Source organism: Lynx rufus, unplaced genomic scaffold, assembly GCF_022079265.1.
Source record: "Lynx rufus isolate CCGP_SWC_20201006 ecotype Redwood Valley unplaced genomic scaffold, mLynRuf1.p SCAF_10, whole genome shotgun sequence".
NCBI lineage: Eukaryota > Metazoa > Chordata > Mammalia > Carnivora > Felidae > Lynx > Lynx rufus.
In genome coordinates this window covers 48,201,159-48,213,680 of record NW_025814824.1, presented here as the reverse complement: position 1 = coordinate 48,213,680, position 12,522 = coordinate 48,201,159, and the positions used below count along the sequence as shown (strand labels likewise).

Genomic DNA, 12,522 nt, shown 5'->3' with positions numbered 1-12,522 from the left:
GGATAATCTTTCAAAGTATTGCTGTGCCATCAGGACTAGCAAATCATCTATCAGAAGCGTTTAGCACATACCTAGCAGCGCATGGTAGGCATATAACTAGTGGTAGATGTTTGGATTTCCCTCACAGCTTTTCACTCCATGACTTTACCATACCTTAGCTCTAAATTCTACCACTAATCTTTTAAGATTTCAGGGTTTCCTGGTTCCCAGGAGGTCACAGCCATACAAGCAATGTAACAGAGAAGAGGTAACTGGTATCCTGAAAAATCTGCAAAGCAATCTTCATTTCTTCAAAAAACGAAGAACATTCTTATTCAAGAGCCCTAAACTGAAATGCTTACTTGGGTTCCTTCCATGGTGGCCTGAGAGGGCAGCCCATGATGACTGTGGTTATTTTCTTATATGCCTCACATTTCAGCATTAGTACTTTTAAGATGTGTCCACTAAAGGACCCTGGGTGTTACTGGATTCTCACCCATCACCATATATTCCTCAACTGATGTCTCCTGGCTCCTGGCTCCAGACTCTTTATTAAAAGAATGATATAAAAAATTATATGTCACAGCTGAAAATCATCCTACCAATTTTTGAGAAATTACCAATTATATAAAATTACTATCAATGACACCAATTACATCTGGACATCTATTGCTAATTTTCAACAATACTTCTACCATTAGGGACTGAGACCCCAAGCAATTCAATATCCAGGGCTTTATTACCTCCTCTATAGAAGTAGAATTTTGGTTAAGCAGTTCTAAGGTCCTATGAGATCTCTTTCTTGACACACCACTCCCATGATCAGGAGGGATGTGGGAATTTACTGAGGACACAAGAATAGGAGAAACCTGAAGAAAAACCTTTTCTGAGATAAATCTCTGCACGGAACTCTGCTTGTGTGAGCTCAAGATTTCTCTCTCTGTGTTCTATTCTCAGAACTCAGGTATCTGCTTCCCAACTGGCAGTTCTCCCTCTCTGGCATGAAGGATAAATGTCAGAAAACAACTGAAGATCCTTAAGCAAAAGAGATTGCCTAGAAGTGGGATGGAAATGGAGGGGAAGGTGGAGTCAGACTATCCAGGACAAGGCTCTTATTCCTGGATTTTTGAAGAAAAGGGAACTAGGTGAACTAGTTGCCAGGACAACCAGCTGTTGGGGGAAGGAAATGGGAGACCTGTGGTTGCTCCTACTCTTGCCCCTGTCCTTGGCAGCCTTCCACGGGGTCAAAGCCTGCTTGGAATGTGACCCCAAATTCAAAGAGGATATTAGGTCCTTGATAGCAAAGCTGGTACCCTCAGAAGTCCCTGGCCGAACTCATCTGCTTGAACGGCAGATTAAGGAGATGATCCATTTAAGCTTCAAGGTCTCCCACGGGGACAAGATGCTTCGGGTGTTGGGTGAGGGAAGCTTGAGTCACTGAGAGTTTTGTGGGTTAAAAGGATAAGGGAGGCAGGGAAGAGTGCACGTGGGTCCACATAAGTTTTTCCATGGATTTAATTATTCCTCTGTATGTATCTTTAACCCCCTCTCTAGCTGTTCATAAGGCTGTTAAGTTGAGAATATGGCTGAAGAATGAACTTTATAAACTGGGCAATGAAACATGGAAAGGTGAGGGATTGTTTCAATGTTAAAAGATTGTACTGCCCAAGCAAGTATAGGCAAAGTTCACTGGGAAAAACAAGGCAAAAACAATTAGGAATAAATTCTGAAGGGAAGAACCACCCCTAGTTTCTAATGTGCCTTCCACCTCCTCTTAGGTGCCTTTATCCTTCAAGGCAAGCTTCTCGATGTCCGCCAAAACCTGGAATTGAAACTGAAAGAGATATTAAAGAACTTCTCTGAAGTTGGTAATAAAAGATGTCTATCTAACAACAGTGAACTTATGTGAAAGGAATAGGAAATGAGGGTGAGAGGAGGAAGGTGGTTTCATATTAGAGTTAATTAGAATGGATGGTGGGGTGGCTGGAACCTCATTTTGTAACCAAATAAAGACTAGTGGGTATAAATATGGCAAACTCCACGTTGATCATAAGCTCACTAGAACTTTCTAATTCTCTTTTAGCTTGTTCTGAAGATTGTGGTGAGTACAGTACATGGGACACCTTGAGGATTCAACCCCTATTTCCCCATCTCATTTGTTCTATATGGCCATATCTTTCCCACCTGTCACACTCAGAACTCACTTCCTAAAGATTTGATTATGGGGGTGGGAATGTCAACAGTATCTGACAACAAAATGTATCTCAAATCTCAAACACACAGATTTTGGAGGTGCTCAGAGGCTTTCAAAAGTACGGTTTATAACCCATAGGGCCAATATAAGCTGAGGCATCATTTTTCCCACTTCTTCTCCAGAGATCTGACTTAAGTTACAGAAGCTTTTGACTCATCAAGAAACTTGATTACTAGGCAAAGAAAGAATTCACAGCAATGTAAACTTAAGAGTCCTGGAAATGCCTGAGGTTTAATCCATCAGACTTGATGTATGAAATAAGAAAACTCCATGCCATGGCCCCCCCCTTCCGTTAAATTTCTTCTCTTTATCAGTTGTGACTGAAGGTCCTATCTTGGATTGTTGGACCTGTCTTCGCATCACCACCCAATGCTTCAGAGGAGAGTATTGTGGAGGTAACAAAGATAGTGGTGTGGCATTTTGAGGGACCAGGTATCAAGGTACTCAGTTGTTTATTGATTTATTTTACAAATATTTGGTGAGCACCTTCTAGGCACATCATGCTAATGTTACAAATCAGAGCTAAAATATTGGGCAAAATTTGTACCAGTATGAATAAATTACTGGGCACCAGATCAATTGAAGGGCTGAGAAATGAAAAGGTTGGACTAAATGAAGATAGAAAACAGCAATAGAAGTAGTGGACAAAGCAAATTATTTGAGGTTAGTAAGAGTCATCTATTATGGATCAAGTTCTCAAGTTGGTATTTTTCTTCTCCCCAACCCACTTTCTTTTTTTCCCTTTCTCCCTCCAGAAGAGGATTCAAGGATGGCTGAGAATCGAGAGATTGGACTATTTCTGATATTGCTAACAGAAGTTGTGATATTGGGAAGTGCTTGGTTACTGTGAGTTTTTCTCCCTCGAAGTCAAGCATTCCTTTGGCAAAGAGACTGCCCAATCCTCCCCCTCCTTACAAAAGCATTAAGGAGAAAAAGTCATTTCAAATTTGGGATAGAATACCAACAGGGATAAAATGGATAGAAGTCTATGGGATAAAAACTGGAACATAGGAAATGGAGGAGGTACAATAAAGTATGAGGCAAACTTCTAGAGCACTATACGGAAACACACACACACACACACATATAATTATCTTAAAGAGTTGGCCTGCTAATATTGAAATCAGGATTATGTTTCTCTACTCTAGATTCCATATCTGTGTGTCTCACTGGAGGAAAATGAAGGCAATACGAAGGTCATTAAAGAAATATTTGGAGAAGAAACTTGAAGAATTAATAGGGATGACAGATTAGAAAGAGAAGGATGATTCTGGAATCAGAAAATACATAAACACAGACAGGAGGTCTTTCACAATTCTGTTAAGTGTTGACTCAGAAAAATCAGAATTAAGCTCTTTTGTGGTCATAAAGTCATAGTTTTTAAAACTGAAATCGAACTTAAAGTTTCTCTAGTCAAGATCCTTATGGTATCCTGAGGCAATGGAAGCAATGAGAGGGTAAATGATATACCCAGAGTTGTACAGAATGTAATGCTGATATGTTGCAATGTACATAAAGATGATACACTGCATTGATAATAAAGAATGATTGGTAACTCTCAATGACTGCCATTAGAATATTTCAATTTCTAAGGATGCTTCTTATTTCTTTCATTTTGTTATTATTTCCATATTTATCCTTCAGCTCAATGTGAACAATTTCTTTGATAATACATAACATTACTTCATCATGGCATCACACACACCCAAAATATTAGTTCTAAGTAGTCGAGGATTACCCCGTTTTCCTCTAAATCTATGTTCCATGACTTAATTACATATTGTGTTCCTTTGAGTTGTTTCTACTGAATACTTCTTATATAGATGGCATCCTAGTAAGTGCTTTATGTTTGTTATCTAACTGAATTCTCACAATAATCTTAAGACTTGGATGAAGTGGATACTTTTAATACAAGTACAAACACCAATACTGACATAGGAAGAAAAAAATAACCACAAATTTATAATGTTCTTTAAAGAAATTTAAATGGTGTAAGCACAACTATTGGGGGAAAAAAGTCATGGTTAAGGAAAAGCCTAGAACGAAATACAACATAGTGACTTTGGTGTTAACCTGGAATGAGAAACTATGATCCTTTCCCAAATTAAGTGTCAGGTCCTTGGTTATATCCTTTTCTAAAGTAGGAAATACAGGGACAAGTAAATTTGATGGAAAAGGCCCAGGTGCAGTTTTGAAAATACTAAGTATTAATTCTGTTACACTATCAAAAATAGATATCCGTTCTGTGTTTGGATTTACATATATGAATATAGCACGAAGATCAAAGCTAATGAAATGTATTTCAAAGCGCTGGAACAAAGTCAGTAGTGAACCAGAAAATATGACTGAGATCATTCAGGTAGAAATTAGAAAAGTAGTGATGAAGACCAATGATAGAATACTATAAATCCCCACATGATGGTAAAATTAAAATATAACTGTATCATCTTATTGCTTTGAAAGTCTTTATTTGAGATTCTGACCTTGGGCTGAATTCCCATCTGCTCTGGACTATGTATTTCAATTGTATGATCCTTCTATCTGCAGAATTTACTATACTTGCTTATTATTTATAATATAAATCCAGATCCTGCTCTTCATCATTTCTAAAATCACAAGTATGAGGAGGGACTGGTTATTTTGTGTTTTATTTCTCTATAACACAATAAAATGAAGATAATCTAATTAAACTATGTGTTCAGCTACTAACAAAGGTCATATGGTACTTGTTTTCAAATGTAAACATGATACAAAATTAATTACTTACAATCCTAATTAAGCTTGAGCTAACAGTTAACATTTAAAAAAGGCTATGTAAAACTATTTTCCAACAAGCAAATGCTCAAACAAAAACTCATTTATACTGGTAGTGAAACAATACAAATCATTTTATTACTGGAACAATTTATTTTAAGAGCTAACACATACTCCAATGTCCTGCATAAAGTTTATCTTTAATATTTCTGTAGGATATACAAATCATTAGGGGAACATATTTCTCTGATATTCTGAGACACTTGCACAGATAATGTAATTTTTGTGACCTTGTCATTCTTGGGGCTACTTTTTTAAGAATCAGTATTTTCTAACGTTCTCTTTTCAGGGAAAAGAAAGGACAGAGGTGTGGTTTCACTTAGCTTTTACTAAATTAAAATTTAATAATTCATTTTATGTAGAGAGAACATTAAAAGGTACCAGCCAATCTAATTAAGGTACTCGAAATCTAAGCTATTAGAACACAAAAAAATAAAAGCTAAATAACAGGATAAAACAACTGTGTTAATTCTGGAAGCTTCCTACTTTCCAATTATTGATTGTCTTTCCAACTTTACTCCACCTTCTGACTCAAAGGGAAGTTATGCCTTTTCCATCTCAGGCAAATGCATTCTTTTGTAACATATTTCCTGAGCTGCAGCCTCTTCTAGAACATTCCTTTATTATTTACCTTCCATCACTTATCTCCCTCTGCTTCCTTCTAAATGCTAGATCTTTGCTCTCAGTGTCTATTAATTAAGCCTCCTTTCTTTTTTTTAATGTTTATTTTATTTTAGAGAGAGAAAATGAGTCGGGGAGGGGCAGAGAGAGAGGGACAGAGGATCCAAAGCGGGATCCGCGCTGACAGCAGAGAGCTCCACGTGGGGCTGGAATTCACAAAGTGCGAGATCATAACCTGAGCCCAAGTTGGATGCTTATCCAACTGAGTCATCCAGGCACCCAAGACCTCTTTTATCTTTATCCATTTCTACCTACCACCCCAACTCGCCACACCAAGTTTCTTTAAAAAAAAAAAAAAGAGTATTCTGCATCTCCTGACTATTTATTCATTTCTGCTCCTTCCTCAATTAACCGCCATATGCATTCAGCTCCCCACCACCATAAGGAGATTGCTCTAAGGTTGTCAGTGATCTCTTAATTGTTATATTCAAAGAGTTCTCCCTTTTCCTCAAGTTACTTGTCAGTCCTAAGACCTGTCAGAGTGCTACAGATTTCCTTCTTAAAGTTCACCTCTCATACTAGGCAGGTTTTGTTATGTTTGTTCCCATTTTCAAGGTTTTGTTCTTATTTCTTAAACCATGTTTTAGTTGCTTTTGGGAGGCTCTTCCTTCTCTGTCTACTTATTTACATACCGAGCACCAGAGATTTCACTTTGAATCTTTTCTTTCTTATACCGGGTGGACTCTCATACAGTCAAGTGATTTCAATTATCACCTAATAATTACATCTCCAAATTCTTGGGCTTTTATTTGCACCCCATTCCCAAGTCCTCGAGCTCTGTTTCTGAATGCATACAAGATATATCCATCCATCTAGACTACAATATGAACTTTAAACTTAGCATGCTTAAAACTGAACTTACTATCTTAAACCATTTCTGATTCTGTACAATTTACCCTAATCCTGAGTAATTGGTCCCCAAGAAGAAAATAGAGGCTGAATGTAGACCATAGTCTTGCCCATAGACAAGCAGGATCCATGAGCCCAACGAGGTGCTCAATCTCACAACCATGAGATCATGACCTGAGCTGAAATCAAGAGTTGGTCACTCAACTCACTGAGCCACTCAAGTGCCTCTAACCCCCACAAAATTATTTTAAGCCATTTTTGTGTAGAAAAATGAGGCTCAGCTAGCTTAAGTGGTAGAGCCAGGATTCAAACCTCAAATCTTAAGCCTTTCTACTACCTGACAATGGTTCTGTGGATTCCATAAATTACCCAGAAGGTAGAAATCTCCACATATGCTGGAATTCTCTCTCTCCATCTATCCTAGCCAGTCAGTCCTCAATTAGCATTGATTTTTACTCCTAAATAGCTTTTAAATCTTCCTGGCCACTGCCATAGCTAAAGTTCTTCCCTCCTCTTTTAGGGCCTATTGCAATGACCTTCGAATCAGTCTCCCCAAATCCAGCCTTTCCATAAGGCAAATCCATCCTTCCTTTTGCACTCAGAATGATTAGTCTACAAACACCAGTCGATTTCAAACTCCTAATTAAAATACTCTAATGGCTCCTCCACTCCTAAAAGAGAAGTATAAACTCTTTTATACAGTATTTCACATGCCTTAAATTTTACCATCCCACTCCATACACAATCTCACCTTTGGCCAATTGCCTTTCTAGGCCTTCCCTTCTACTTAGGGTTTGCCAAACATACTAGACTTTTTCTTACTCCTAGCCATTACTTGCTATATGATTTCCTGTCTTGATTGCTTGGTAATATTCCTTAGGCTTCAAAATGATAGTGCTTCAAAAACCCACACTTAAAGCGCTTTAATCTCATAAAGCCTTTCCTGAGATGGTCAGACATAATTACCCACAACCTTCGGGATCCACTGTAATTCATATACTTCTATAGAACACTTCTCATAGAGGATTCTTACTGGTTTGCATGTCTCTTTCCTAGACATGAACTCTTCAAGGACAGGGACTACGCTTATCATCATATTTCCAACATCTAGCAATGTATCATTAAACTTTCCATCATTTTAAATATCACTTACTCAAGGAAGACTTTCCTGACTCCCACCTTATGTTAACATTTCCAACTACACCCAATCACTGCCCCCCCCCCATTTTTTCCTTGTAGGAATTAAGGGGTTACATAAATATGAATTATGTAATCCATAGAAAACTATTATTTGCTATGTAAGAATTAAGAGAATTACATAACTATGAATTAAGTCTGATTCCAAGAGGTCAGAAATCATATCTGCTCTTCGTGCATTGTCATACCTGACACAGAAACAATGATTATTTCTTGAATAAAAATATGAATATGTAAATGAAGCATTGATGAATGCTATTATTTGGAATTGAGTATACCCCAGATATTCTTCCTATTACCACATATACTCTGTCTGCCAGATGGTTTCCTATCGCCTCAGTCTTCATCTTTGAAATCCTTTGCAGCTTGATGTTCACCACTGCCATGAAATAAGGGCTACCTTAACACTGTTTGGAGCTAACACATTCCATGGAGTTTTAGATCAGAATTAGAATCAATACCATGTTCTCAAATCAAGCACACAGTTTCCTAGTGAGAAACCTAGTTCACGGACAATGGGAAGTTCTCAGCACCTTCACTTGTGCATCAGGGGAGCTTGCCCACCAGCCTGCCTTACCACCAACTGGACCAGAAACTTGAAGAAATACTAAACTCAGAGCTCTCAGGACTTTTGACACTGATCTAAATCCAGAAATCATCTCAGCGATCAAGAGACTGCAACATATTCCCCTCTGAGTTACCCTGATTATGGGTATAAAGTGGAAGGTGAATAAGGGACAGTGGAGATGTTGGCATTTAGGTACCTGATGGTCTTACAAGAAATAAGCACGGGAGGTTCTGGAACATTACACTGAGCCTTTGCTTTTCCTGACTTCAAGATGCAGTTTGTTGTTTTTTTTTTTTTTCAACTCACCTAAAACTAGGTGGAATAGCAAGACTGAGTAAAAGGACAGTAGCTAGAATAAAGCCAGAGGCTGGAAGTAAATAGCTCAAGAAGCCGAAGGGCATTTGGCACTCTGCTACATCTCAAGGAGCTTGCCTAACTTCAAGTCCTTGGGTTTGCATTTTCAGATCTTACACTGCTAAAATTGCCAAGTGATTTCATACTTGCATGTACATTTTTGTCTTAAAGAGGAAACAAATACAAACTCTTTCCAATCAAAAGGCAGCAATGACAGGTAGGCATGTTTGTCTAGCATCCACTTTGGACTGCTACAGGGCTTTCTGTGATGTATTACTCTCAGAACACTTCTTTACCTAAATGAAGCTTCATCTATCTGCCTGATGAGGTGGCCCTTCATGATTTCTGCTGAAAGTACTAATAAGCACAGGCTCTTCAGGATTCAGAATTCATGTTTTCTCCTTCATCCACACTCTCTTTATCTTACTAATAGTGTCAGAAAATGTTCAATGAGATTTTCTAGTGAATAAAACACTTTCTGATTGTATTTTGGTCACTTTGGAAATCTATGTGAATAATACTTTCAAGCCAACAAGACATCATTTATTAAGTTGTTGTTTCTCTAATGCATAACCTCAGTCTGGGCTATGAAACAGTCCAAAGAGAGTTCAAAGAAAAGGGTAAACAGTATTAAATACAGACTTTGTGATGCAGTGCTTATTAAGACATACCAAACCCTGCCTAAACCCAACTGTACACCCTTGAAAAAAAAACGCAAGGGAAATTTATAGTCATTATCTCTGGGTGGTGTAGGTTACAAGTGATTATTATTTTCTCCATTTCACTTTTTAGTGTTTCTGATTTTCTATAGTGAACTTGCAACTGACTTATGTGGGGAGAAAGGCTATTTGACTTCAACGTGAGGGCCGTAGGACTTCCACGACAAATACAACATAATACAATTTGTTCCAAACTGTCCAATAGATTAATTTAATCCAGTACTTAGTTTATGGAATAGATTTTGCATAACAAAGTGATCTGTGGTACTGCTTCATAAGATTTCTACCCTTGGAAGTGAAATTTAACATTCTTTTTTCCTAGTCTAGAATTCTGGTGTCTTTTGTTTGAAAGGTTTATTGTGGGAAAATCCTTTCAATGTCTCTATGTAACACCCTCAATACCATGTGGAAGGCTAAAACGAGATGGAAATGGACTAACACTTTCTAAAATCAAAACTAGTAATGATTAAAAGTATTACTATTAAAGCAGCAACATATTTGTCATTGATTGTAAGGCACAAACGGCTTACAAGTCATGTTTTCAAACTGAAGCCCTTAAACCAGTCCAGACATTACACACTAGTCATCTACCAACACAGTAAGGTCAGCGAAGGGTCTGCTTCTCTTCTATTTGCTACTGACTCTTAACTACCTGCCATGTCATCAGTGCCTCACTGATGACTTGTTGTCATATCCCATTTACAATCTTCGTATCTCATGGTTATTCCCATGTTTTTTCCTCTTTTTTAGACAACACTAATAGAAATACCATGTGAACCACAGATAGGATTCTAAATTTTCTAGTAGCTACATTAAGAAAAAACTTTAAAAATGGGTGAAATCAAATTTAATACTTTCATTTCAATCCAAATACCATCCCAATATGTGATCTATGTGAAATTATTAGTGAGATATTTTATTTATTTATTTTGGTACTAAGTCTTCAAAATCTGGCTTGTATTGTATTCTTTCTGCATAGCTCACTTCAACATTTTTAATGAGAAATGCTTGATCTGTATGTATGCATCCTAAAATGTATAGTTGAAAAAGTAAATCCAGAATTTTTTCAAACATGCCTGAAAGTTTTCCACTCACCTATTCCTGTGTCAGTTTTTAAATTTACTTTAAAGTTAAAAAAAAAAATTAAAAGTTCAGTTTCTCAGTCATACTAGCTATATATGAGGCACTCCATAGCTACAGGTTGCCAGTGACTACCACATTGGACAGTACAGACTTAGAATCTGCAGGCTTTTTCTGCTTCAGACTCTTTAAAAGTTGGTGTGTTGTGTTTTTTTTCCACATTCTTGGGGATTAACCCTCCAATCTGGCCCACACATCAAAGTCTAGTTGTGGCTCTTACAGACTTTACACAGGAACCATTTTCAGATGACAATCACCCCAACACACACACATGCACACACAAACATTTCAGGGTACATCCCCATCTGATGGTGACTCCTGGTAGATAATGGCCCCGTCTCAGGGAACAATCACTGTACTCTGAATTTACATAGAGATAATTCCTGAAAGAGGCACAATATTTTAAAAATATAAACGAAGGACTCATCTCAGAAAAGGAAAGTAAAAGCATAAATGGCTTACTTTGCAATATCTGTGAGCTCTTTCAGGTGCTAACGACTGATGTATTAAGTTATCAATCCAAAGGCAGACTAAAGTAGTACCGCAGAACAATAAATCCTAGAGTCACCTACTGTATTGCTCTTGCTCATGACTGCACTGGGGGCTTTCCCTGCCTTGTCTGATCCCAATATCGGCAAATACAGACTTGAAAAAATAAAAGGAATAGATGGTTTATATGGCCTTTGGTGGCCAAAACTGTTTTCTTTTGTCTTATGTTTTCAAGGGGGTGGAGGAACTTGGGCCAAGATTCTTCTATCTTTTGATTTGTATTGATTCCATTTAAAATTCTTCTGTGAGAAAATAAATTTTCCATAAACTTTCAGACTATCTTGGGGGAAGAGGGTCCTTTGTAATCTCAATAACTACATTAATATGGCTGCAGAGATCACAGGCAGGATCTACCTTCAGATAAGAAAAGTAACCTGGGGTGGGTGGCTCAGTTGGTTAAGCATCTGACTTGGGCTCAGGTCATGATCTCATGGTCTGTGCATTTGAGCCCTGCGTTGGGCTTTGTGTTAACAGCTCAGAGGCTGGAGCCTGCTTCAGGTTCTCTGCCCCCCTCTCTCTCTCTCTGCCCCTCCCCTATTAACGCTCCATCTCTCTCTTTCTCAAAAATAAAGATTAAAAAAACCTTTTTTAGAAATATAACTAAATGGATATTTTGTGTTTTAGATTTTGCAGTGTTCTCTTTCCATACCTATGTAATTGTAGTCTAATTATAATTACACCTATGTAATTGTAGTCTATTTTTCTTGTGCCTTTTTCTAATGCATGATATACTTTGAATTATATGGTTTATATACAATATTTTACACATAACTTAAACATGTTTTATGGTCAGAATGTGAGCTATTTTAATGTATTTCTGAAGAGGTCAAGTTTTTTTTTTGTTGTTGTTGTTCAGAATTTTATTTCCTGTATCATTAGTTTACTTCCTAGATCCCATCGAACAGCACTATCCAATAGATATTAATGTAAGGCATAAATGCAAATCACATATGCAATTTTAATTTTCTAGTCTTTAAAAAAAGTAAATACATATGTATATATACATATATATATAATAAACGTGTAACTGATGCATTTTATTAAACCTCAAATATCCAAATGAGATATTTTACCTTTTTTAAAATTAAGTCATTGAAATTGGTGTGTATTTTATACTGACAGCCCATATCAACTCACACTAGCCACACTTCAAGCACTCGGTAGCTTCCCGTGGCTAGTGGCTGCATGTGGGACGGCTTACGCAAAGAAAATATTCACAATGAAACGTGGTCTAAGTTGCTGAATGTTTTATTTTGTCAAACAAGTTGGAAACACAAGACCAGGTGAAAATTACATTTAACAACCCTTTAAATGTTAAATTTACATATTTACCAAAACAAAATTAAAAGAAACCTATCGTCATTTTCTGTAAAAAGTACTGCCTGGCCTATATAAAGTAGCATTTTTTTTAATTCTTT

At 37.2% G+C, this 12,522-nt stretch overlaps 1 protein-coding gene across 2 annotated transcripts; it reads left to right on the top strand.

Moving 5' to 3' along the window:
- Positions 1–1,165: 1,165 nt before the first annotated feature.
- IZUMO3 (IZUMO family member 3) lies at positions 1,166–3,487 on the top strand. 2 transcript variants are annotated; one of them, XM_047098453.1, is made up of 7 exons: positions 1,166–1,397; positions 1,534–1,608; positions 1,758–1,847; positions 2,063–2,080; positions 2,548–2,628; positions 2,989–3,079; positions 3,382–3,487. In XM_047098453.1, exons 1-7 carry the CDS (start codon positions 1,166–1,168, stop codon positions 3,485–3,487), a joined length of 693 nt encoding a protein of 230 aa, XP_046954409.1. The 2 variants fall into 2 exon arrangements, with proteins under 2 accessions (XP_046954409.1, XP_046954419.1); XM_047098463.1 differs by lacking the exon at positions 2,063–2,080.
- The last annotated feature ends 9,035 nt before the right edge of the window (positions 3,488–12,522 follow it).

What these genes read in the sequence shown, in the direction of transcription:
- IZUMO3 (XM_047098453.1), top strand. Translation starts at nt 1,166, where the DNA reads ATGGGAGACCTGTGGTTGCTCCTACTCTTGCCCCTGTCCTTGGCAGCC. An exon ending in GGGCAATGAAACATGGAAAG is followed by an intron (nt 1,609 to 1,757) that starts GTGAGGGATTGT and finishes ACCTCCTCTTAG; the next exon opens with GTGCCTTTATCCTTCAAGGC. An exon ending in TTGGGAAGTGCTTGGTTACT is followed by an intron (nt 3,080 to 3,381) that starts GTGAGTTTTTCT and finishes TCTCTACTCTAG; the next exon opens with ATTCCATATCTGTGTGTCTC.